Source organism: Natrix helvetica (assembly GCF_964273705.1).
Source record: "Natrix helvetica genome assembly, chromosome: Z".
Classification (NCBI taxonomy): Eukaryota; Metazoa; Chordata; class Lepidosauria; order Squamata; family Natricidae; genus Natrix; species Natrix helvetica.
This window is the reverse complement of record NC_138554.1, coordinates 14,437,405-14,463,392: the sequence shown is the minus strand read 5'-3', so window position 1 is coordinate 14,463,392 and position 25,988 is coordinate 14,437,405. Positions and strand designations below refer to the sequence as shown.

The window sequence follows — 25,988 nt, the reverse complement described above, 5'->3', positions numbered from 1 at the left end:
AATCCTAATCCTATCTATAATTGCATGTGTAGCCTCATTTTGTTCCTCTCAGTTTCCTTTTAGAAGTTTACCTATTGCCAAAAGTGTTATTTCCCAACTTCTGTGTCTTTTCTATTTTGGTGAAGGTTATTTTTTTAAAAAAATAGTAGAACAAAATGGCAAAAAGTAGGTTCAATTTTTATTTCTCATTCTTCTTTTTGCTTTATATATTTTTTAGCTTCTAACTCATGGTTTTCCCTTGGACTCTCTTTTCTATGACAGCCTTCAATACCTCTTTTAGCAGCTGCCATATTTATTTCTCACAAAAAGCCCCCAATCTGATATGTAAAGGAACCATTCTATAAAAACTATATTCCATATTTTATGCCTAAAGAATCAGCTTTATTTCTTTACCAGCTGTTCCTTTCTGTTCAAATCAGGCCTCAGAACAATAATGTAGCATTTTGGGGCAAAGATACAGCCCAGTAAACCAGCAGCAGAAGCCAAAATGGAGAAGATCTCCACAGCCACCATATACTTTCCCTTGGTGCTCAAATAAGTGGGAAGAAATGATATCCAGACACTGCAAAAGACCAACATACTGAAGGTGATAAATTTGGCTTCATTGAAACTATCTGGAAGCTTCCTAGCAAAGAAAGCTACTACAAAACTGATAGAAGTCAAGAAACCCATATAACCAAGGGCAATATAAAACATGATGACTGAACCTTCATTGCATTCTAGGACAATTTCTTCAACCATAGAATGCATGTCTGAATGGGGGAATGGGGGAGAGGTTGCCAGCCACACACTACTAATGATGGCTTGCACTAAGGAGCAAGAAAGAACAATATTGTTGGCCAGCCTTTTCCCCACCCAATTCCTTATTTTGGAGCCTGGCTTGGTGGCCATGAAAGCAAGAACCACTGTAATTGTTTTGCCCAAAATACAAGAAAGGGCTACAGAGAAGATGATGCCAAAAGCAGTTTGTCGCATGAGACACTTTACTTGTTCAGGTTCCCCAATGAAAAGCAAAATGCAAAGGAAAGAGAGGAAGAGAGCAATGAGAAGAATGTAAGTGAGGTTCCTATTGTTGGCTTTGACGATTGCAGTGTCCTGGTGTTTAATGAAGATATGCAGCACCCAAGCTGAGATAAAAGAAAAGAAGAAAGCAATAGTTGCCAAGCTAATTCCCAGAGATTCATTGTAAGACAAAAATGTGATGCGTTTTGGAATGCAAAGATTGTGAGCTTTGTTTGGATATTGATCTTCTGAACATGGGAAGCAGTCATCTGCATCTGAAAAAAGAAATTATTGCATTCATTTATAAATGTTATTTGATTGAATTTCTGTCCTATAAAGAAGAGGATCATAATTAAGGCAGATCTGCCATTAAGACAAGGGTCTTTTGACTTTTCTTTACTACTACCTATTATGTTACTCATTCCAAGAAACTGCATAGAACCACTTAAAATCAGGCAGAATCTTCCTTAAATTTGTCAAGGATGAAACTTTGGCAATAACGTCCCTCTGTGTTTCAACTTGCCATTAAAGTGAGGAGAGAGGTGTTGCTTTCAAATGAGAAACAAAACTTCTACGATACCTCTGAGGACTGTGAGAACCTGGCAACCTTACAAGGACATCCTAAAATATGTAGAGTTTGAAGCAGATGGTTCCCATAACAAATATAACATATGCAGCATGGAGTACATGAGAACCTGGGGGGTTTGGAGGGGGGGGGGAGATTGTGGTTTAATTCTATGAACTGGTTTTGGGAACCTCAGAGTTAATTTTGCCTTGACATTACCATGCAGTATATTTAATAAAAAGTAATATTTTTTGGAAATGGAAATGTTCCTAGAGTTTCATTTGAAATCAGGAGCTGGATGTTGACAAAATTTATAGTATACTGGCAATTTAAAGAAAATAATTATCTCCGTGTTATTTATTTTTTGGTTTGGTTTATTAGTTTTCTATGATTAAGGAACCATTACTTATAGATAACTTATAAAGATTACAAAAAAAATCAGTTGAGATACATTCATGCTTAATTTTCTCTATGCTTCCAAGAATATTTTTCTTCTTAGATTAGGGTTAACTAACACCGATATCCCTTTAGTATTTATTTAAATCCTCTAAACTGGAAATCTCCAAAACGATAAAAGTTTGGTTCCAGCCAGCATTGATATCCCTTTAGTTTCATATAGACCATAGGTGAAAGATTTAGTTTGTCATCTGGCTTATCTTTCCCAAAGTTAAAAAAAATGGCATGATATTTGAATAGATTGGGTAATCAAAATGTCTCCTGAATTACAGACATTTTTTTAAAGAGATGGTAAACTACTGTTTATAATTAACAAGTAATAAAAAAAATAGACCTAAGAAACATTGGAATTGTTACCTGTCTTGGTTGAAATTTTCCCTTCTGGACATTGAAGACAATCATAGCAGCAAAAGGGCCGTCCTTCTTTTTTTTATTTTGCTAGAACCTTGTAAGCATTGAGGGTTGCACATAGAAAATGGTTGGACCTATTGGACATTAAGAAGAAAAATTGAGAAATTATTACTTAACATTTCAGGAATTCTTGCATCTGAAGAATTGGATTTCATTAGTATTTTAGCCTTGTAAAATATTTGCATTCATGTATGGCATAAGAATTTTTTTTTCAACTGGATATATAACATTTTAAAATTCATCTAAGTATTCATGTAACATCTTTTGGAACTAAAAAAAAAAACCCACCCTAAATTACCTTAAAACAGACATTCATTTGAAGTTTTGGACAATTCTGGATGCTGTTGCAATATTTTGAGTTTGAGCAAATGCTCTTGAAATACTAGATTAATATGCATAGTTAAAGAAGACAGAAAGAGTCCATATTGTTGGAATAATACAGCCATAAATAGCCAAGTGACATGAAGGGGTTGAATATGAGAATAAAAGTAAAGGTTCCCCTCGCACATATGTGATAGTCGTTCCTGACTCTAGGGGGCAGTGCTCCTCTCCATTTCAAAGCCAAAGAGCTAACACTGTCCAAAGACATATCAGTGGTCATGTGGTCAGCATGACTAAACGGTGAAGGCGCACAGAATGTTGTTACCTTCCCAACAAAGGTGATCCCTATTTTTCTACTTGCATTTTTATATACTTTCGAACTGCTAGGTTGGCAGAAGCTGGGATGAGTAATGGGAACTCACTCCATTACACAACTGTAGGGATTCGAACCACCCAACTGCCGACCTTTCTGATTGACAAGCTCAGCATCTTAGCCACTGAATCACCATATCCCTGATGAATATGAGAATATGAGAATGAGAATAGCTCTATTGTAAAATCTGTTATTCATGTATCAGTGGTGGGGAAAGGATACCGAAAAATCCCCATTTTTCACTAAGACTCAGGAGGCAGAGAATAGATAGGGTGGGGCCAGTCAGAGGTGTTATTTACTGGTTCTCCAAACTACTCAAAAATGTTGCTACCACTTCTCCAGAACTGTTCAGAACCTGCTGAATACCACCTTTGCCTCAGCTGCTCAACTCATTTGCAAAGATATAAAGTTTTGGCTCCATTATTTGCAGCCATTTGGAGACCCTGTAGATATGTCCTTGTTTCTCCATTGATCCAGAGAAATTTGAAAACATTTGATCAATGTTCTCCATGAATGCTAAGGGCTGGAGTGTTGCATTCATGCAAAGGGGCTCACACTGAAAGCCCCTGTGCTATGATGCCAATACAGGAAGTGTGTGCCAGGAATTGCTGAACAAACTGTCTGACTCTTGAACCAGTAAGTGAAAATAAAACAAAAATAGAGATTTATTCCCTATGGTTCAATTTTGGTGCCAAAACTACCTGGTTAAACATGGTGGGCCAAATTATTTCCTCTGCAAAAATAGTAAAAACATTTTCACTGGAAGCCACTGGAGCTATGTTTCCAATTTTGATTCGATGAAACGATTGGTTGGGGAATGTGACCCAGTTAATAACATCAAATCCAGTTGCTAGTTCTCCTCTTTCATTGAAGGAAACCATTTCTCCAGCACTGTTGTTAAATGAAACAGTTCTCAGATACCAATGGAACTGAATGGGAATAATTGAGAAAAAAGTTTTAAGCATTGGAAATAATGAGCAAGAATGAATGAAAGAACTTTCGTATGTGATCCTTTTGAGGCAGAACAATCAGAGAACACAGTAAAAATAATCTATTTTATTGTTATAGTGTATGACAAAAGACACCTGAAAGCCTAGTAAACTTTCCCTCCAAGCAGAAGTGTTTTAAATACTTTTTTTCTGGGAAGAAATCATCATTTGCTTTCTCTTAATACTCCTTCTGCTGACAGTAGAACCTTTAGCAGCAATAAATGAAATACTCATTTTCTGTATGATTTTATCAGTCTTTGATATAATTGTGCAGGAATGTTAGCTTAATCTTCTTTATTGCTTCAGTTCATTGAGGCCAGCGCAGCGGTAGGAGGGTGGGGCCAACTTATCGCCGGAAGTACCAGTTCACGCAAACTGGTCCGGACCGGCTGAATCCCATCGCTGCATAAGATCTCCTTTTTGAACATGGGCTTGACTAAAAGACCTTCAAGATCCGGTCCAGCTCAATTCTGATTCTGATTTCTTTATGCACAGTTCTCTTGATGTCCCACCACTGCATCTCAATCAGGTTGTGGTCTGGACTTAGAAGGGACCATTGCAATGCCTTGATTCTTTTCTCTTTCGCCCATTCTGTTGTAGATTTGCTGGTGTGCTTGGAATCATTGTCCTGTTCATGACCCAATGTCGGCCATGCTTTAGCTGTGAGACAGATGGCTTTACATTTGACTCTAGAATACTTTGGTATATAGAAAATTCACAGTCAACTTGCAGAGTAGTTGCTGGTCTTGTGGATTGAAAGGAAGCCCAATTCCTGACATCTTCACCACTATGCTTGATGATTGGTATGAGATGTTTGGCCTGTGTTTGTTTTTTGCCAAATGTGGCATTGTGCATGATGCTCAAACATCCCCACTTTCATCTCATTTGTCCAAAGGAGAGTGTTCCACAAGTCTTGTGATTTGTTTGGCTGCAACTTTGCAAATAGAAGCCTTGTTGTCATGCTTTATTTAAAAAAAAAAGAGCAGAGGCTTTCTCCTGGCAATCCTTGCAATAAATCCATTCTTTTTTCATTCTTTTTTAAATTGTACTGTCATGAACTTCCAACATTTCACATGCTAACTAAGGTTTGTTAAGTCTGAGGTGTAATTATTGGATTTTTCTTTTTGATACAGCTTTCTATTTTTTTTCGAGGTCAGTAAAATAAGGATCCAGATTATTGGGGGCATATGCTGCCATTGTAAACCACTCAGAGAGTGCTGTAAAACACTATGGAGTAGTATATATGCCTAGGTGTTGGTCCTATTGTTAAAATGGAATACTTCCAGCCAGTGGCGTAGCATGGGTTGTCAGCACCCGGGACAAGGCAAGTAATTTGCGCCCCCTAACCCATGCACCCCCCACGCTACGCCACTGCTGGCACCCCACCCCCTCCACAGTGGGCGGCAACCCGGCGGCTCGGATCGGATTCGCACAGCCAGCACTGCAGTGAGAGAGAGTGAGTGAGCCAGGCAGGGGCAGAGAGCTGAGAGTGCGAGCGCCCCCCCCAGATGTTGCACCCGGTGCGGCCGGCCCCCCCTGCACCCCCCATGCTACTACGCCACTGCTTCCAGCCCTTCAATTAGTAGTCTTATTTAGAAGAAACATTTGCATTTTGAGATTCAGGGATTGTAAAGGAATGCTTGATAAAACTACTACAAGCTAATATCCTTATGTATCAATTTGTCGATTAAATTCATGTGGAAACTGATTTCCCCACATCACTGCCCTCTGTCTTTCTCCTAAACATCACTTTCCTCTTGAATTAACATTTGATACCACCTCCTTCTCAGCACTGTTGCAAACCCTGTTTAGTATCACCCTGACTTATTAAGGCAAAATCTACCTCTCTTTGAAAGTCTGACATCTCATTTTTGTTCTTATTAGTTATACATTCCAAAATACTGACTGAACAGACTTTTATGATTGTCATTTGGATAAAGGGATATTTACATTTATTCCTTTTTTTACCTGCCATGATTGTTGATTGAAAGTCCTGAGTTCCCAAGCATTTCCTCTTTTTCTGCTCCTAGGTGAAAGCATGGCTTGCAGAGCATGGGCCACTGCATAGACAGCATTGTAAATGCTATAACTTTGGCCAGTTATACTAGTTTCAAACAGGCAATTGGGAAGGGTCTCCAGTGACTCCTCACCAGTGCATCGATTGCCACTGTCCTCACCTAACCCAGCATTTGGGAAAGAACATTCAAACGCATGTTCCCAAAACAATCTTGTCAAGCTGTCCTCTTCTTCTGAAGAGGGTTTTCTCATCTGAATAAATTTCTTAAACCCCAATATTTCCTTTGAGGAAACTGCCAATGATAGGGCACCATGGATGAAGTCCATGCCTCTGGTTCTTTGAAAAGGGATTGATGTGAATTCCATCTGTGCTGGCATTATCCAAACTTTATCTTTTCTCTCCATTGGCATGTCCACATATTCTGAAATGTATGGCAACATTCTAAAGACGGTCATGTCCTCATTCTCACAATATGCAATCACAACACTGGCAGTACTTTTCATAATAACCTTGTATATCATAAAATAGCCATTCAGTTGATGTTCAATGTCATTGGTAACAGTTTCCCTTGGCATTTCTTCCATGAAGTCAAAACAGATGCCTTTCTTAGAAAACATATCAAGCCTATTTTTTATAAAACTATTTCCTCTTTCGGGATTTAGTATAATGAGCCCAATCCATTTCCACTCAAAGTGAAGCAACAGTTGGACGATTCCCATCATCTGAAGATCTTCATTGGGAAATAATTGATGGAAGAAAGCAGCTTGCATATTATCATCCATCTCTGGAGCTGAACCATATATGAGCTAAGAAAAATAAAGAAACTGGAGGATATATTTCCAATTCAAAGTACATGCATCTATTGTTAAGGAAGTTTATTGATGCAAATATTAATATAAACTATAAAATGATATGCTCCATTTTATATCCATGTTCTCACATAAAAAGGAGTATCTGTACAATATGTTTGGGGTAGATCTACTGTACATTTTATTATACACCGAGTGAGTTCCTGGATGAGTTTATTGCAGAGTCATTTTCATTTCATTTATCACTATCTACAATCATTAAGCACAAACCACAAACAATCATATATAAATATCTGAATGTTCAAATTGACTTCTTTCTTTCTGGTATAATTCTCACTTGAGGAACCTTGTAAATGCTCAGAATATTTGACAGGAACTGACCAATATAAGCATTGTGTCCTGCAATCACAGATATTACATTGTCTTTGAGGTCACACTTGTAGTTCGGGAGAAACCTTCCCTTGGTAGAGAGGAGCTCCATGGAAGCCAGATAGATCCATCTTGCCAGGACATAACTATTGGAGATATGGATACCCAGGGTCATATTAGGCAAGATCTTGGAATTCTCATTGATTTCTTTGACTGCAAATTCCAAAGCCAAGTTGTGCTGGTAGTTTTGCATATATAACCTGAAATAAGTATTACAGCATCTGTAGCCAAATTAGGAATTTGGGCATTCGAATTTATGTTTTCTAATTTTGTATCACACAAAATTAAATTACATAGCCCATGAACACTGAAAGGAGGGGATACATTAACATTCAAACAAGGCATTTCTTGGATTGTCTAAAACAATTAGTCTCAAGACAAAGAGAAAAATTATATAACAATAGGTTTAAAAATCTTCCTGGAATATTGGGGTTATAACACTCCACTTCTTTTTGTCTATTGCAGATGGTCCTAGTTAGTGGGATACATTCAGAAGTATGACTTCCAAAATGGAATGATCATAAATAATTACATAATACTTCTTTAATTCAGGGATCCTGGTTTAAGTCTATCTCCTATTCAAATATTCTATTCCACCATTTCCATCTTCTGGTCTTTGCTCTTAATCCATACAATTATGATTCTTGAGTTATTGAAAAAGGAAATTCAATTTTCACTATATTGGGCTTTAAAACACTGTAAATTTATAAGCGTGTTTGATACCATATCTGCATGTAGGGCTAACTGCAGTCATTCACACCTTCTACCGATGATCACTGTTATGAAGCAGTGAGGTGCCTTTACAAACATTTATTTCTTTTATACTTCACTTGATTATTTCCACATGAAAAAGAAATGTGCTAAAATTAAACTAATATTTACCCAAAAGTTATCAAGAAGGGTATTAGAAGTGATTGAAATAGAAATAAATTTGAATTTGTGTCTGAGTGTGTGGAATGACATGGTAATTGATGTAATAATCATTATTTTAATATTAAGAGAGAAAGAAAATAATGTAGCCTAGGCAATCTAGAATTCACCTCTCAACCTAATTCAATCATGCCCATAATTTTAACTATTTCTGTTTTTGTGTTGCTTAAAACTTACATACATGAAACTCACATACATTAAGTCATCAAGTAATTCCTTTGATGGAATTCTTGTGAATGTTACTTTTTCAGACATCATGTAAATTAGAAAAGAGATGCCAGCAATGACCAAATCTTCTGAATGGTACTGTTTATGCTTAATAAAAGGCTGGTTTCCTACAGAACATTTATCAAAAGGTGTATCAGTTTCTACACACAACCACAATATTGCTATGGATAAAAAGAATAATAGCATCTTGCAGACCAATTTATCTCTCAGCGATCTGTTCACTCCATAAGAATTAGGCATTTGAAATAGGACAACCTGATACACATTATTCCATAAGTCTGCTTCAAAGTAGAGGGGCCCTTAAAAAAGAATTCAGACTGAAAGGTCTTTGTCATCAAGCTGTACCCTTGGAGAAAGAAGAATATTATATATATATTTACTATTGAAACATATTACTTTTAATATTTTCCATAACTCCTTAGAGCGTGAACATAATAATCCATGATTGATAATGTTGTACAGATCTAGACATGCTCAGGTGCATAAACTTATTTTTGATGCGTGGGGAATTGTAACCTAGAATTAAAGGCAAAATAATAATCACTGTGTGATTGAAAGAACTAAATGAGAAAAAGTAAGATAATAATAATAAGAATCTTCTCAAGTATCTGAGGTTGGGTTTTCAAAGGAGGGGAAAAATTGAATTCAAATGGAAATTTCAAATTGTATTAAATGAAGTTTGGATCTCAAAGTTAAGAAATGTCTTTCTCAAGTGACGTGCGGTCAGGGGAGGCAAGGGAGGCAGAGCCTCACCTCTCTTCATGAAATTATATATATATATATATATATATATATATATATATATATATATATATATATATATATATATATATATATATATATATATATATATATATATATATATATATATATATATATATATATATATATATATATATATATATATATATATATATATATATATATATATATATATATATATATATATATATATATATATATATATATATATATAATGTTGTATTTGTACTGATAAATAAATAAAGGGAGACTAGTATAGATCTATTTCGAGCTAATTAGCTCTCATCAGCTAGCCATACCCTTACTGGGATTTGAACTAATTAGCTCGAAATAGATCTATACTAGTCTCCCTTTATTTATTTATCAGTACAAATACAACACAAATATAAAAGGCAACATTAAAAATAAGAATATGGTTTTCTGCCTGCATGGTCTTCTGTGATGAAGCTGAAGGACAGAAAGAGGGAGTAGTGACCTTCCTCCCATATGTAGGCATACCAGGGGTTGTAACACAAATATATATATATATATATATATATATATATATATATATATATATATATATATATATATATATATATATATATATATATATATATATATATATATATATATATATATATATATATATATATATATATATATATATATATATATATATATATATATATATATATATATATATATTCAATTTCAATTTATTAGCGCTTATAGACCGACCCCTCTCCCGAAAGGGACTCGGGGCGGTGTACAGTCCATGTCAAAGAACAAAATTAAAACAATTTAAAATTACTAAATGGACAGTATACATATACAAATATAAAATAGATGGATAAGAGGAGGATAAAAGATGTGCAGGACTGTATTGCTAAAGAATAATTAAAATAATCAGACATTAAAATCCCAATACCCAATAAAATTAAGTCTACAGAATAATCCCCTTAAAAACCAGTAAAAATATAAATGCCAGGAGATAGGCGTTGAAATTATGCCAGGCCAGCCAGTCGAAACAGGTGAGACTTTAGTTTCTGCCGGAAGGAGCGGAAGTCGGTGGTGGTTCTAATGTCGGGGGGGAGGTCATTCCAGAGGGTTGGGCCCATCACAGAGAAGGCCCTACTGCTTGGCGTCGCCCGCTGGCATTGCCTAGCGGACGGCACCAGGAGAAGCCCCTCCCTGTGAGAGAGAATTGGCCGCTGGGATGTATGTGGGAGGACGCGATCCCGCAGGTAACTGGGCCCTATGCCATGGAGCACTTTAAAGATGGTGGTCAAAACCTTGAAACGCACCCAAAAGACCACAGGCAGCCAGTGCAGCTCGCGCAGGAGCGGTGTTACATGGGAGTACCTGGTACTCCCCATGACTACCCCCGCGGCTGCGTTCTGGACTAGCTGCAGTCTTCAGGCGCTTCCCAAGGGAAGCCCCATGTAGAGAGCATTACAGTAGTCCAAGCGAGACGTCACCAGTGCATGAGTCACCGTGCGTAGGGCATCCCGGTCCAGGAGGGGGCGCAATTGGCGCACCAGGCGAACCTGGTGGAACGCCCCCCTTGCCACGGCTGCCACATTTTATTTATTATTTATTTATTTTACCGTGCTTCTATACCGCCCCCTCTCCCAAAAGGGACTCGGGGCGGTGTACAGTCCATGTAAAAATATATCAAGATACAATAAATAGAATTGAATATGTACAGTTAGAATGGAGGAGGTTAAAATAGAATTAAAAGAACTGTACATAGCCAGTATATATAAATATAATTTTAAATCCTAAAACACACAGAAATTAAATTAAAAACAATACCCCTAAAATAACCAGTTAATAGTACATTTGCCAGGAGGAACAGTTGTAATTATGCCAGGCCCGCTAGTCGGAACAGGTGAGTCTTCAATTTTTGCCGGAAGGAGCGGAGGTCAGTAGTGGTTCTGATGTCGGGGGGGAGGTCATTCCAGAGGGTTGGGCCCATCACAGAGAAGGTCCTACTCCTTGGTGTCGCCCGTTGGCATTGCCTAGTGGATGGCACCAGGAGAAGCCCCTCCCTGTGTGAGCGAATTGGCCGCAGGGATGTATGTGGGAGGATGCGATCCCGCAAGTAACTAGGTCCCGTGCCATGGAGCGCTTTAAAGATGGTAATCAGCACCTTGAAACGCACCCGAAAAACCACAGGTAGCCAGTGCAGCTCGCGCAGGAGAGGTGTTACGTGGGAGTACCTCGTACTCCCCATCACAGCCCGCGCGGCTGCGTTCTGAACTAACTGCAGTCTCCGGACGCGTCCCAAGGGCAGCCCCATGTAGAGAGCGTTGCAGTAATCCAGGTGGGACGTCACCAGGGCATGAGTGACCGTGCGTAGAGCATCCCGGTCCAGTAGGGGGCACAATTGGCGCACCAGGCGAACCTGGTGGAACGCCCCCCTTGCCACGGCTGCCACATGGTCATCCATTGACAGCCGGGCATCAAGGAGGATGCCCAAATTGCACGCCCGTTCCACAGGGGGCAACTGTTCGCCCCCTATGGCCAGCGATGGAATCAGCTGGCTGAACCGAGGTGCCGGTAGCCACAGCCACTCAGTCTTGGAGGGGTTGAGCCTGAGTCTGTTGTCCCACATCCAGACCCCGACGGCTTCCAAACACCGGGACATCACTTCGACAGCCTCGTTGGGGTGGTTTGGGGTTGAAATAAACATCTGAGTATCATCAGCGTAGAGGTGGTACTCAACCCCAAAACCACGGATGATCTCACCCAGCGGCTTCGCATATGTGTTGAACAGGAGAGGCGAGAGGACCGACCCCTGTGGCACCCCACAAGTGAGTGGCCTCGGGGTCGACCTCTGCCCCCCTGTCAACACACATTGCTTCCGGTCAGAGAGGTAGGAGCCGAACCACCGCAGAACGGTACCTCCGACTCCTATCCCCTCCAACCGGCGCAATAGGATACTATGGTCGATGGTATCAAAAGCCGCCGAGAGGTCTAATGGTCCAAATCCTCGGGGGCAACAGAATCAAACTCCTCCCAGGATGGTCTCACAAGACTCGCTGTTGGCGGCCCATCCGGTCCACTGAGGGGGGCCCATCCGCTCGGGATCTGAGCGACTTTGTCCTGCAGATATTCCCCAAACTCCTCTGCTCTGCCCTGCAAGGGCGCCCCCTGCGTCCTCTGTGATAAGAGGGAGCGGGTCACCCTAAACAGGGCAGCAGGGCGGTTATCCGCGGATGCAATAAGAGCGGCACAATATCTACGTTTGGCCGCCCTTAATGCCACAAGGTAGGTCCGTAAATAGGCTCTTACCTGTGTTCGATCAGATTCGGAGCGTGAGGACCTCCACCTGCTCTCTAGACGTCTCCTATGGCGCTTCATCACTCTCAGCTCCTCGGTATACCAAGGAGCTCGGGTGGGTCGCTGCCGCAGGAGAGGTCGCAAAGGCGCAACCCGGTCTAAGGCCCCAGCCGCCGCCCTATTCCAGGTGGCCGCTAGGTCCTCCGACCGAGCGCGGGTCAGGGCTACAGGTAATGGCCCAAGCTCCGTCTGGAACCTATCCGGCTCCATCAGGTGCTTGGGGCGGTACCAGCTTGGACCATCTGGTCCCGCCTCCTCGCGATGGGGGGTAGCGCCAGGGAAGTCCAGCCGGAGACATGAGTGATCTGACCATGACAGGGGTGTAACAGCTAAGTCCCCTATACCCAGATTACTCGTCCACTGCTCAGATACAAAAACAAGGTCCAGTGTGTGGCCGCCTTCGTGTGTGGGGCCCTGAATTAATTGGATCAGGCCCATGGCTATCATGGAAGCCATGAACTCCTGAGCCACCTCAGATGCTGCTCCCGTCGACGGCAGGTTGAAATTCCCCATAACCACAAGCTTGGGGATCTCAACCGCCATCTCCGAGATCAGCTCGAGGAGCTCGGGCAGGGCCGCTGATGTATAGCGAGGAGCCAAGTATACAATCAGCAAACCCCACTGCCTCCCTGGGCCCCATTTCACACCAAGGGACTCACACCCGGATATCTGAGGAACAGTGAACTCCCTCGGCTCCAGACCTTCCCGTATAACTACCGCCACCCCGCCACCCTTACCCAGGGCCCGAGGCTGATGGAATGCACAGAAACCTGGTGGGCACATTTCCACGAGGGGTAAGCCACCCTCGTGGCCCAACCAGGTCTCCGTTACCCCTGCAAGGTCCAGCTCCCCCTCAGAGATCAACTCGTTAATGAGGGGGGCCTTGTTGGTCACGGACCTTGCATTGCAAAGCATCAGCCGCAGGCCCCGGCTCTGTAGTTCATCCATTGTCAACATAGTTCAACATGGTCATCCATTGACAGCCGGGCATCTAGGAGGATGCCTAAATTGCGCGCCCGTTCCACAGGGGCAACTGCTCGTCCCCTATGGCCAGCGTTGGGATTAGCTGCCTGAACCAATGTGCCGGTAACCACAGCCACTCAGTCTTGGAGGGGTTGAGTTTGAGTCTGTTGTCCCCCATCCAGACCCTGACAGCTTCCAAACACCGGGACATCACTTCGACAGCCTCACTGGGGTGGTTTGGGGTTGAAACGTACAGCTGAGTATCATCAGCGTACAGGTGGTATTCAACCCCAAAACCACGGATGATCTCCCCCAGCGGCTTCACATATGCGTTGAACAGGAGGGGCGAAAGGACCGATCCCTGCGGCACCCCACAAGTGAGTGACCTCAGGGTCGACCTCTGCCCCCCCCGTCAACACACATTGCGACCGGTCGGAGAGGTAGGAGCCGAACCACCATAGAACGGTGCCTCCGACTCCCATCCCCTCCAGCCGGTGCAATAGGATACCATGGTCGATGGTATCAAAAGCCGCTGAGAGATCTAATAGGACCAGGATAGAGGAGCAACCTCTATCTCTGGCCCTCCAGAGATCATCAACCAGCGCGACCAAGGCTGTCTCCGTGCTGTGTCCGGGTCGGAAGCCGGACTGGTGTGGGTCTAGATATTCGGATTCGTCAAGGTGTCATGGAAATTGCTGCGCCACCACATTCTCAACAACCTTCGCTAAAAAGGGAAGGTTGGAGACTGGACGATAATTAGCCAGCTCCATTGGGTCCAGTGAAGGCCTCTTGAGTAAGGGCCTCACCACCGCCTCTTTCAAGGCAGTTGGTAAGGATCCCTCACCCAATGAAGCGTTCACCAGGCCCAGAAGCCAGCCTCGTCTCACCTCCCAGGATGCCAGTACCAGCCAGGAGGGACACGGGTCCATTAAACATGTGGTGGGCCGCAGCCGTCCACGCAACCTGTCCAAATCCTCGGGGGCAACAGAGTCAAACTCCTCCCAGAGTGGTCTTACAAGACTCACTGTTGACGGCTCGTCCGGGTCACTGGAGGGGGGCCATCCACTCCGGATCTGAGCGACTTTGTCCTGCAGATATTCCCCAAACTCCTCTGCTCTACCCTGCAAGGGCGCCACCCGCGCCCCCTGTGATAGGAGGGAGCGTGTCACCCTAAACAGGGCGGCAGGGCGGTTATCCGCGGATGCAATAAGAGCGGCACAATGTCTACGTTTGGCCGCTCTCAATGCCACAAGGTAGGTCCGTAAATAGGATCTTACCTGTGTTCGATCAGACTCGGAGCGTGAGGACCTCCACCTGCTCTCTAGACGTCTCCTATGGCACTTCATCGCCCTCAGCTCCTCAGTGTACCAAGGAGCTCGGGCGGATCGCTGCCGCAGGAGAGGTCGCAAAGGCGCAACCCGGTCCAAGGCCCCAGCCGCCGCCATATTCCAGGCGGCCACTAGGTCCTCTGACCGAGCGCGGGTCAGGGCTACAGGTAGCGGCCCAAGCTCCGTCTGGAACCTCTCCGGTTCCATCAGGTGCTTGGGGCGGTACCAGCTTGGACGAGCTGGCTCCGCCTCCTCGCAGTGAGGGGTAGCGACAGGGAAGTCGAGCAGGAGACATGAGTTATCTGACCATGACAGGGGAGTAATAACTAGGTCCCCTATTCCCAGATCACTCGTCCACTGTTCAGATACAAAAATAAGGTCCAGTGTGTGACCACCCTCGTGTGTGGGGCCCTGAATTAGTTGGGTCAGGCCCATGGCTGTCATGGAAGCCATGAACTCCCGAGCCACCTCAGATGCTGCTTCCGTCAATGGCAGGTTAAAGTCCCCCATGACCATAAGCCTGGGGATCTCAACCGTCGTCTCTGAGATCAGCTCGAGGAGCTCGGGCAGGGCCGCTGATGTATAGTGAGGAGCCAAGTATACAATCAGCAGGCCCAACTGCCTCCCTGGGCCCCATTTAACACCTAGGGACTCACAACCGGGTATTTGAGGAACAGTGAACTCTCTCGGTTCTAGACTCTCCCGAATAACTACAGCCACCCCGCCACCCTTACCCAGGGCCCGGGGCTGATGGAATGCATGGAAACCCGGTGGGCACATTTCCACGAGGGGTAAACCACCCTCGTGGCCCAACCAGGTCTCCGTTATCCCTGCAAGGTCCAGCTCCCCCTCGGAGATCAACTCACTAATGAGGGGGGCCTTGTTGGTTACGGACCTTGCATTGCACAGCATCAGCCGCATGCCCTGGCCCTGTAGTTCCTGACCACCCATTCTGCGGGGGTTAGACGACCGGGCGTAGCCAACAGCCACGGTCTCCCAACCGACCTCGTGTTTTTCTCCTGTCCTCGCATCCCCCCCCTCCCCGCGACCGATGTAATAAAACAACCCTCTACTGGAATGACTTGTTCCCTCTCCCCCCCACCCCGCTCACTCCCCTCCTTGACTCACCTGCTCGACTGGTGCTGGCTACCCTCCCGGCCTGGTTAACCCACCCCCACTCCCTGGAACCCCCTAAGAACAGTGTAAAACATTTTGATAAAAAGCCCCTCAGCTTCCGTTTCTTCCACCTCTCGGGGTTCACAAGGCAGGCCCTTGAAAGCGCCAAGGGCCATACCTGCGAGAGAGGGGCCTCTCGCAGGCGGAGCAGGTCTAGCCTTGAGTAGATTGATAAGATATTAAAACCCAATTGGGTAAGGGTTCAGATGGTAATAGTTAATAGTTAATAGCCGGAGGCTAAGATGTTAATGGGGAGCTGGAGGGGAAAATGTTCCAAAGCAGGTGGAGTTATCATAAAAATGGGGGACAGTCCAAGGTGGTTGAAAGTAGATGTAGTTACAGATGTGGGTTCCTTAGTGAATGGGGGGTGGCCTTTTAAGCCCAGCTGTTCTTAGTCTTAGTTTGGTCTGGGCAGTCAGTTAGGCTCATCCATGGCCCTAACACGGGTCTCCAGTGACCTCTAAGGATCCAGGCCATCCCCAACCATTATTTGAGGTCTTCTTCTTCTTCCTACTGGTTCCCAACATCCTCACCTTGACCCCCCCCATCCGGCTTCTCAGTTCTCAGTTCTCTTAACATTCGCAGCAGTTTGGGGAAATGCTTCCAAGATTATCAAGACACCAGAGCAAGTTCCTGGGAGCATGGGAGCAGCCATGGAACGGCCAGCTGTTATGGGGGAGTCCCTGGCTGTGGTTCTTTCCACACACCCAACACCGCAGCCATCTCCCAGCGCAGCCATGTTGTCGGCGCTCCCGGATGACGTCATCCGGAAACGCTGACATTTCTGCCTCCGCCCTCTGCATCTCCCGGGCGTGCACGGACGGAGGTAGCCACAGCGACACCGAGGCGATCCGGGCAGATGAAAGAGCGAGTGAGGCAGCCCGATCCTCAGTCGCTCACCTGCCGGATCGGCTCGGCACCATTCTGCCTACCTCCGTCCATGCGCGCCCGGGAGCTGCGGAGGGCGGAGGCAGAAATGTGTGCCTCCAGCACACGTGGTCCCATTCCCTGCCTTCCTGATGACATCACCAGCCTCCCCAGCCATTAAAGTCACCGCACGTCACTGTCTTTCTCTTCAGATATTTTAAAATAAATAAATTAATTGAAGTAGTGTTATTGACTGAATTTTGTTTGATGGGCATATTTATTTTTATTATTTATTTAAGAAAACTTACATGGCTGCCCAACTCACTCAATGACTCCTGGTGGTTTTACAAAGATAAAAGTGATCAGCAAAAATAGCCTGCAGTACCGCCCCGAGTCCTTTTGGAGAGGGTGCAGCTAACAAATTAAATTTCATTCATTCATTCACTCTAATCAATGCACCACTGCATCTCTTATACCCTCTCCCAAATCCTGATGATAACAGTTAGTCTATTAAATAAGCAATTTGAGGGTGTGTGTGGTGATTATATTCCACTTTGCATTCTTTAGTCTCTTTGGCAGGGCTTTGTGAAAAGATTTCAACTTGTGGATCAATCTTATTTCCACAATGATCCACCAGGAGAAGCCACCACAGAGTAGGCCCTTCTTTTTGGATATGTCTAGGAGAGGGGACCTGTAGCGTTGCCTGCCTCCCAACTCTGCTGGTTCGGGTAAATTTGTCCGGGAAACTATGGCCCTTCAAACCTGGTCCCAATACATGTAGAACTTAAAATGCCACTGTCAAGACCTTGAATTGGGTGCAGAAGCAAATTGGTAGCTAATGCACCTCCGGCAGGAGAGATCATATAGTTGCACATCTTGGCTTACACAAAACCAAGTTGGCTGCTGAATTTAGAATCAATTAAAGCTTTCGGATACTTCTCAAGGGCAACCACATGTAGAGCACATTACAAAAGTCATGATGGAAACTAACAAAGGATAAGTGACTGTGAGCAGAGATTGTTGGCCCAGCAAAGGGTATAACTGATATACAACTTGCAGTTGTACAAAGGTCCTGAGGGTCACAACTGCTACTTGCTCATTGAGAAGTAGCTGTGAGTCCAGGAGAGCTACCAGATTACACACTGGGTCTGTCTGGGGCAGAGCCACCTCATCTAAGACCAGAGGTGGCAATTATCTATGGATCAAAGAACCCCAAACCCAGAGCCATTCAGTCTTGCCAGGGTCCAATTTCAACCCATTGCTCCCCATCCAGTGTTTAACAGCCTCCAAGCACTGCAAGAGGGAGGCATCCCTTAATTCACCAGGGGCTGAGATATATAGCTGGTTATCATCAGCATATTAATGATATCCTAGCACAGTGATGGCTAACATTTTTGTCATTGTGTGCCCAAAGCATGTGTGTGATAGCACCTGTGGATCTGTGCCTGCACCCATAATGCAATGACACACACCCTATGTGCCCCACCCCCTGAGCATGCATGTGTGACTTCCCTTGCACTCCCCCTGCCCTCCTGTGCATGTGCATGTGATCCCCTGCACCCCATTTTTGGCCTAGCCGGCCTCCCTGCAACCTCCTGGGACCAAAAATGAGCCATGGGGAGTATGCTGCACCCCCAATGCTCCCTCTGCCCATATGCATGTGCACAAAGACCCATAAATCAGCTGGCCGGTGGGAGGCACACACATGCATGGTGGAACTGAGCTGGGGTGATGGCTCATGTCCAAAAGAGAGGGCTCTGTGTGCCACGTGTGCCACATATGCCATAGGTTTGCCATCACAGTCCTAGCAGGTGATCTCACCCAGCAGCTTCATGTAGATGTTAAACAGAAGTGGAGAGAGTATCAAACCCTTGAGAAGCCATAAATTAGGGGACTAGGGCTGGATCTCCCATTTCCTATTAACGCTTACTGAAAATGACTACAGAGGAAGTGAACCAGGACAACACAGATTTCCCGCCCCCCACTTCTAATCCTTGAAGCCCTTCCAGAAGAATACCATGGCCAATGGTACTGAAAGCTACTAAGTAGGGTTGGAAACACTACTTCATCCTGTTCTCAATGATCATCAAAAAGCGCAACCAATGCAATTGGTATCCAGGCCTGAACCCTAACTGGAAAGATTCTCAATGATCCATTTGAGCTACTGTTCAACAGCTTTCTCCAGACAGCAAAAAAATTACACAATAGGCTGGAGTCTAGTGATGGCCTTTTAAGAAGAGTGTGGATCACAGCCTCCTTAAAATGCTGGGACACCATTCTATCCCAGAGGGAAGCACTAACCACCTCTAGAACCCAGCTGCATATCACCTCCCAGGAAGCTTTCACAAGCCAAGAGAGGCATGAATCTAAAATACAGCTGTTTGTGCTCATATTCCCTAGGATCCTATTCACTTTCTCAGGAGCAACAAGACTAAACTGTTCCCAGGTAACTGGGCAAGAACCTGCTTCCTTTGGACCAGCAACTATGTCAGCATTTAACTGGGAACAAATCCAAGCAATTTTGTCTTTCAGAAAATCAGTAAATTCCTCATGCATGCCACTTCAGGTAGAACTCTCTATCCTCCTTCCTCAGGAGGAGATGGCTGACGTTAAAGTTGGCTGATTATCTGCAGATGCAATTAGTGTGAACAAATACTTATGTGTTTGGATATTGGAAGATATTGGGTAACCATGGTTTCCTGCCTAAGCAGGGGGTTGGACTGAAAGATCTCCAAGGTCCCTTCCAACTCTGTTATTCTGTTTTCTGTTTCTCTGCCCGAATCACCATGAGGTAGGTTTTAACAGCAGATTTTACCCAGTAATGAAATTCAATTTTTTTTACTACAGGTTCTGTGGGCATGGCTTGGTAGACATGGTGTGACTTGGTGTGCATGGCATTGGAAGGATAGTGCAAAATCTCCATTCCCATCCCACTCTGGGGCCAACCAGAGGTGGCATTTGCCGGTTCTCTGAACAACTCAAAATTTCCACTACCAGTTCTCCAGAACCTGCTGGATTTTACCCATGGTCTTACCCATGTTCAATCAAGTTCATTCCTAGTGTGATGGACATCTCTTCATCCATTTTGACCCCCTCAATTCTTCCACATACCAAAAGGACAAAGTGGTCTATGAGTTAGGAGAGATTGAATGAGCACAATCGTATCCAGAGCCTCAGTCACCTTCCTATTCTAAATGGTGAATATTAGTTCAGATGCACTACACAACAGATTTGCAGATTGGTTACCAATGTGCTTATTTGGGACCATTAGCATTTTATACAAAATGTGTATTGCATGCATAATTCTTTAACTGCAGCTTTTACCTTCTTATGAAATTGATAATAGAAGTAAGATAACATTGGGGCATTTCCCCATCTTCTACCATGGTCCATGATTGAAGCCAAATCTGGAAGATATCACTATTAGAAAAACATCTCTGAACATAATTAATTAGACTAGGTAATTGATTTATTGATTATGTGCCATCCAGTCATTTTTGGTTACTTCAAGCAACCATGTAATTAGATTTTCTTCACAACAATCTGCTCCTGGTAATAGCATCATTGATTTAATTAGAGATACATACAGTAGATATACAAAGTCTATATGCCCCTATTAAAATGCAGGTTTTTGAGCTGTAAAAAAAATCAGACCAAATAAATAACTTCAGAATTCTTTCCACCTATAATATATCATATAAGCTGTACAATTCAGCTGAAAAACCAACAAAATTGAATTCCAAACCAAAGTTCAAAGTTAGTCTGGTTGAAACATTTGTTCATTCAAATGCACACACCGCAGATCATTTAATTGCTAGAAATAAAACCAAAACTTTATTACAATCATTCATCAGGAATTCAATAGATTTTTTAAGAATAATAATACAAAAAGGCAGTTTGATCTTGTCTGATAATTCTACTAGGAGCCTGCAAGTTCTAGTTCACCTTAAGCACAAAGTCAGTTAAATGACTTTGGCCAGTCTCTTTTCTCAGCTTTAAGAAACAGACAATGACAATTCACTTCTGGAGAACCACGTACAAGCTACACAAACATATATTCTACACACACATAGATTCACACAAACACAACAATGGCTTCAATAAATTTAAGAAGTAAGCAGGAATGCTGCAGTATGTAATCTTTTTCTCCCATGCTGATGGCTTCCAGTCTGGCTTAAAAAAATGCAAAACATTTTGAATTTTAAATATTCCTGCGTAAATATGATCTAGAAATGTTTTTTTCCACAAACATCCTAAAACTAGATGAAGAGAATCCAACTAAACACGCAAGGTCAAAAACATTATGCTTTTTAATTGATTTAAGGAAAGGCAAACAGGGTTTAAAGAAAGGATTCAAGGGAAGAGAAAGAATTTAAGGAAAGACAAATACAGCTAAAAGATCCACATGCTGTAAACAATATACAGTATTTAACTTCATTCAAAATGCCTAGTACATTTTTAATTAATTTTATTTCTGTAGTAGTCGATACTTTTTATTAAAATCAGGCCTCAGAATAATGATGTAACATTTGGGAAAAAAGATGCACCCATTAATCCAACTGCTGAAGCCAAAATGGAGAAGATCTCCAGAACCACCATGTACTTCTCCTTGGCACTCAAATAGGTGGGAACAAATGATACCCAGACACTACAAAAGCCTAGCATGCTGAAGGTGATAAATTTGTCATCATTAAAGCTATCAGGTAAATTTCTAGCCAGGAAAGCCACTGTGAAACTGGTAGCTGTCAAGAACCCCATAACACCAAGGACAATATAAAACATAGTGGTCGAACCTTCATTACATTGCAGGATAATGTCTTCAACCATTGAATGGTTGTGTCAGAATCAGGGAATTGGGGAGAAATTACCAGCCATACTACACAAATGGTGAATTGTGCCAGGGAGCAAGAAAATACAACTATATTGGCTAGCTTTTTTTCCACCCATTTCCTCATTTTGGAGGCTGGCTTGATGACCATGAAAGCAAGAAGCACTATGGTTGTTTTCCCCAATATGCAAGAAAGGGCTACAGAGAAGATGATGGCAAAAGCAGTTTGTCGCAGGAGACATTTCAGGTTGTCCAATGAAGAGCAAAGTGCAAAGGAAGGAGAGGAGGAGAGCAGTGAGGAGGGTATAAGTGAGGTTCCTGTTGTTGGCTTTGACTATGGGAGTGTCCTGGTATTTAATGAAGATTCCCAGAATTAAAGCTGAAATGAAAGACTGCAATAATCCCAAAGAAATCCACAAAGGCTCTTGATAATTCAAATATTGTATGTTTTTTTTTGAAGGCAACTATCCAGGTCTTTGCTTGGATATTGGTCCTCTGGACACAAGTAACAATCATCTGAATCTAAAAATAAAACAAAGCTTGTTCATAGAAACACTATTAATTTTAAACATAAAAAGATGGCTATAGGGTTAAATAGAGGGTAATGAATTGGTTTATGATTGATTCCATGACTTTGAAGGCAATGCAACACAGTGAGACTGGTCTGTAATTTTCAACTCTACATGGGGCTGCCCTTGAAGAGCACCGGGAGGTTTCAGCTGGTCCAGAATGCGGCTGCGCGGGTTATCATGGGGGGTACCTAGGTGCCCCCATGTTACACCCCTTTTAGGCGGCCTGCATTGGTTGCCGGTTGTTTTCCGGGTGCGATTTAAGGTATTAATTATGACCTTTAAAGCACTCCATGGCTTAGGCCCAGGGTACCTGCGAGACCACCTACTGCCACCAGTAGCCTCCCACCATCCAGTACGATCCCACAGAGTTGGCCTCCTCAGGGTGCCGTCGGCCAGACAGTGTCGGCTGGTGACCCCCAGGGGGAGAGCCTTCTCTTTGGGAGCGCCTTCCCTCTGGAATGTGGGAGCGCCTTCCCTCTGGAATGAGCTGTCCCCGGAGCTTCGCATAATCCCTGACCTCTGGTCCTTCCGACGGGCCCTAAAAAGTTGGCTTTTCCAGCAAGCCGGCCTGGCCTGTTAATTTTATCTCATTTTTTAAATGTATTGTCCTATAAATTGGGTTTGTTTTTTGGGTATGTATTTAATTTCTTTTTAACTTTCGGGCTGTGTGTTTTTTAATGTTGTATGCCGCCCTGAGTCCTTTGGGAGAAAGGCGGCATATAATTCCAATAAAACAAACAATAAAACAAAACAAACAACTAGGTTCGGGTCTCCCTTTTTGAAGATAGGATGACCGTGGCTAATGGCCATAGGTTGGGCAAGGAGCTGGTTCTGAAGAATATTTCATAGATTATGCTTAGAGGTTCAGATTATGCTTAAAGGTTCTACTATAGCAGTGATGGCGAACCTATGGCACGCGTTCCACAAGTGGCATGCAGAGCCATTTGTCAGGGCACGCGAGACGCTGCCCTGTCAGCTGGCCAGCATGCATGCGCACGCTGGCCAGCTAAGTTCACCTTTATAAAAGCTATCTTTTGCCTTCCCCAGGCTCCAGAGGCTTTATAGGAGCCTGGTGAGGGCAAAAAGAGCCCCCCGCCCCCCCGGAGGCTTCAGGGACCATCCGGAGGCTTCCCTGAAGCCTTCGGAACGCTTAAAACCACCCCCGAGCAAACCGGAAATGACTTCCGGGTTGCTCGGAGGGTCATTTTAAGCATTCCAAAGGCTTCAGGGGCAGTCCGGAGGCTTCCCTGAAGCCTTTGGAGCACTTAAAACGACCCTCCGAGTAAACCGGAAGTGACTCCGGGTTGTTCGGAGGGTCGTTTTAAGCATTCCGAAGGCTTCAAGGACCGTCCGGAGGCTTCCTTGACGCCTTCAGAGTGCTTAAAACCACCCTCCGAGCAAACCGGAAGTCACTTCCGGGTTGCTCGGAGGGTCATTTTAAGCATTCCGAAGGCTTCAGGGACCGTCCGGAGGCTTCCCTGTTGCCTTCGGAGCGCTTAAAACCACCCTCCGAGCAACTTGGAAGTCACTTCCGGTTTGCTCGGAGGGTGGTTTTAAGCGCTCTGAAGGATTCAGGGAAGCCTCTGGACAGTCCCTGAAGCCTCCGGAGGGTCTCCGGGGGAGGCGGGGAAGACTCTTTTCACCCTCACCAGGCTTCTATAAAGCCTCTGGAGCCTGGGGAGGGCAAAAAAAGCATATAAAAATGAGGGGTCGCACGTTGTGTGCGCATACGCACTGGGGGTTCACGTGTTGCATTATGGGTGCGCCACGCCCGCACACAACCCCCTGCGCTCCCCCCTTGTGGCATGCAAGCCAAAAAAGGTTCGCCATCGCTATACTATAGCAGTGGAAGCTAAGCATCACATAGTCTTTGGCTATTCATTTGGTCTCCATAAATTCTTTTCATATACATTTTCCTTCTACACTTTTTCTAAAAACGATTTTAGAGAAAAATACAATTAATAATGTGCTGCTTTTCTTCATTTTTTTCAAAAATTGAAACTTATCACCACATTAAATTGTTTAACCAATGGATACAAGCTGTATGCAATAGGTATGCAAAGTATACCTAGGTAAGTAAGAACAAATCTGAGTAGAAACCAGTAGCAAAACATTAATGTAATTACAAAGAAATGGCATGAATAAAAAATTACCAGGAATTGAATCTGATGTAAAATTGTACCTCTGAAAGGAAGGTATAAAGAAAGCATTCTGAATGTTCCACTAACAAATATTGCTTTCTTACAACACTTTATTTCCCAGGAAAACATAAGAAAGAACCATTTGAATCCAATCATCCATACAGAAACTGTCATTACAGAAACTTGGTGGGATGAAACCCACAAATGGAACATACAACTAGAAGGATTTAAATTATTTAAAAGAAATAGACCAAATAAAAGAGGAGGTGGAGTTGCACTACATATGAGAAATAACTACATCTCTACAGAATCCTCAAGGGGAAAAGAACTCAAGAAACTTGGAAAATTTTGAAAAATGAAATTACAAAAGCCCAGTCTAGCACAATACCAATGAAGAAGAAAAATAACAGCTCCCAAATGAAACCATCCTGGTTGCATAAAGAACTCTCTGACAAATTGATTTGACTTCCGGTCCCTGTAGGCGACGGACATTTTGTCTGACACTTGTCTTCTTGGTGGGCTCCATTCAGGATCACAGGGGGCCTTGCCGTAGGGTGGCTTGTTGGAGCCCCCCAGACTTGGTGGCAGCCAGTGGGGGGTTTTCTAGCTTCGCCCCAGGAGCCGAGGAGCAGAAGGGGGGCATGCTTGTCCCTTCGCCGAATGGGTTCCAGGAGGAACAAGTCAATCAAAGGAAGTGTGGCTGAAATGTTGGTCATGGGGGATCCTTCCTAATCTCTTCAACTATCGGTAATGGATAAGCAGCAGACTATTGTAAGTTCCTGTTCAATCTATTTAAAACCGAAGATTAGAGGGGGGTGTTTTTTCCTTTAAACCCCCCCCCCCTTGGATAAAGCTACATTTAAACTATCTCTCTCTACATTGGAATGGAGAGAGAACAAAGGCTGACTTGCCACTTGAATTAACTATGCGACAAAGACTGAAATCGCAGTTGCAAGAGGTGCTTGCTGAGCTGTTTTTAAAAATTGAAACTTTTGCTCTTCTCCCTGCGAAAAGGAGGAGTCAAGATGGCTCCCCTCCATTCTCGTTTTTGTACTTATAAATGAAGTCTGCCTTTTGAAACCACCTTGGGGGAAAATGGTAATCTCTGGTATCTTTTAATACCTCCCCTGAGGGTGCCCTGGACCTCTTCTGTTACGTGGACTTTCTGGATTTTGATTATTTGATTTTTCTCTTTGTGGTGCACCTCTGTGTCTTGGAACAGTGAAGGAGAATTAACTTTTTACTTTCGGATCTGCCTGCTACCTTGGACCGGACCGGCTGCACGCTCCACTGATGCTATTTTCTTTGTAAAAGATCTACCATCTCTGAACTTAGACAATGGGACCTAAGAAACCACCAACGGGCAAGTCACTATCGGCTCCCGCTTCAGCAACTTCCAGTCCAAGTACCCAGCAGCTGAAAATTACTTCATTGCTACAAAAAGAAGAGGCTGGAGAGAGCTCAAAAGAATTATCTGTCAACCAAATGTTCAGG

The 25,988-nt window shown here is 43.8% G+C and overlaps 1 protein-coding gene across 1 annotated transcript; it reads right to left on the bottom strand.

Annotated features, from left to right (window-relative positions):
- Positions 1 to 381: 381 nt before the first annotated feature.
- LOC309401291 (vomeronasal type-2 receptor 26-like) lies at positions 382 to 20,037 on the bottom strand (the record flags this gene model as incomplete). The annotated part of the gene is made up of 5 exons (XM_081970359.1): positions 382 to 1,277; positions 3,889 to 4,057; positions 6,086 to 6,940; positions 7,281 to 7,572; positions 19,988 to 20,037. 5 exons carry the CDS (start codon positions 20,035 to 20,037, stop codon positions 382 to 384), a joined length of 2,262 nt encoding a protein of 753 aa, XP_081826485.1.
- Positions 20,038 to 25,988: the final 5,951 nt, after the last annotated feature.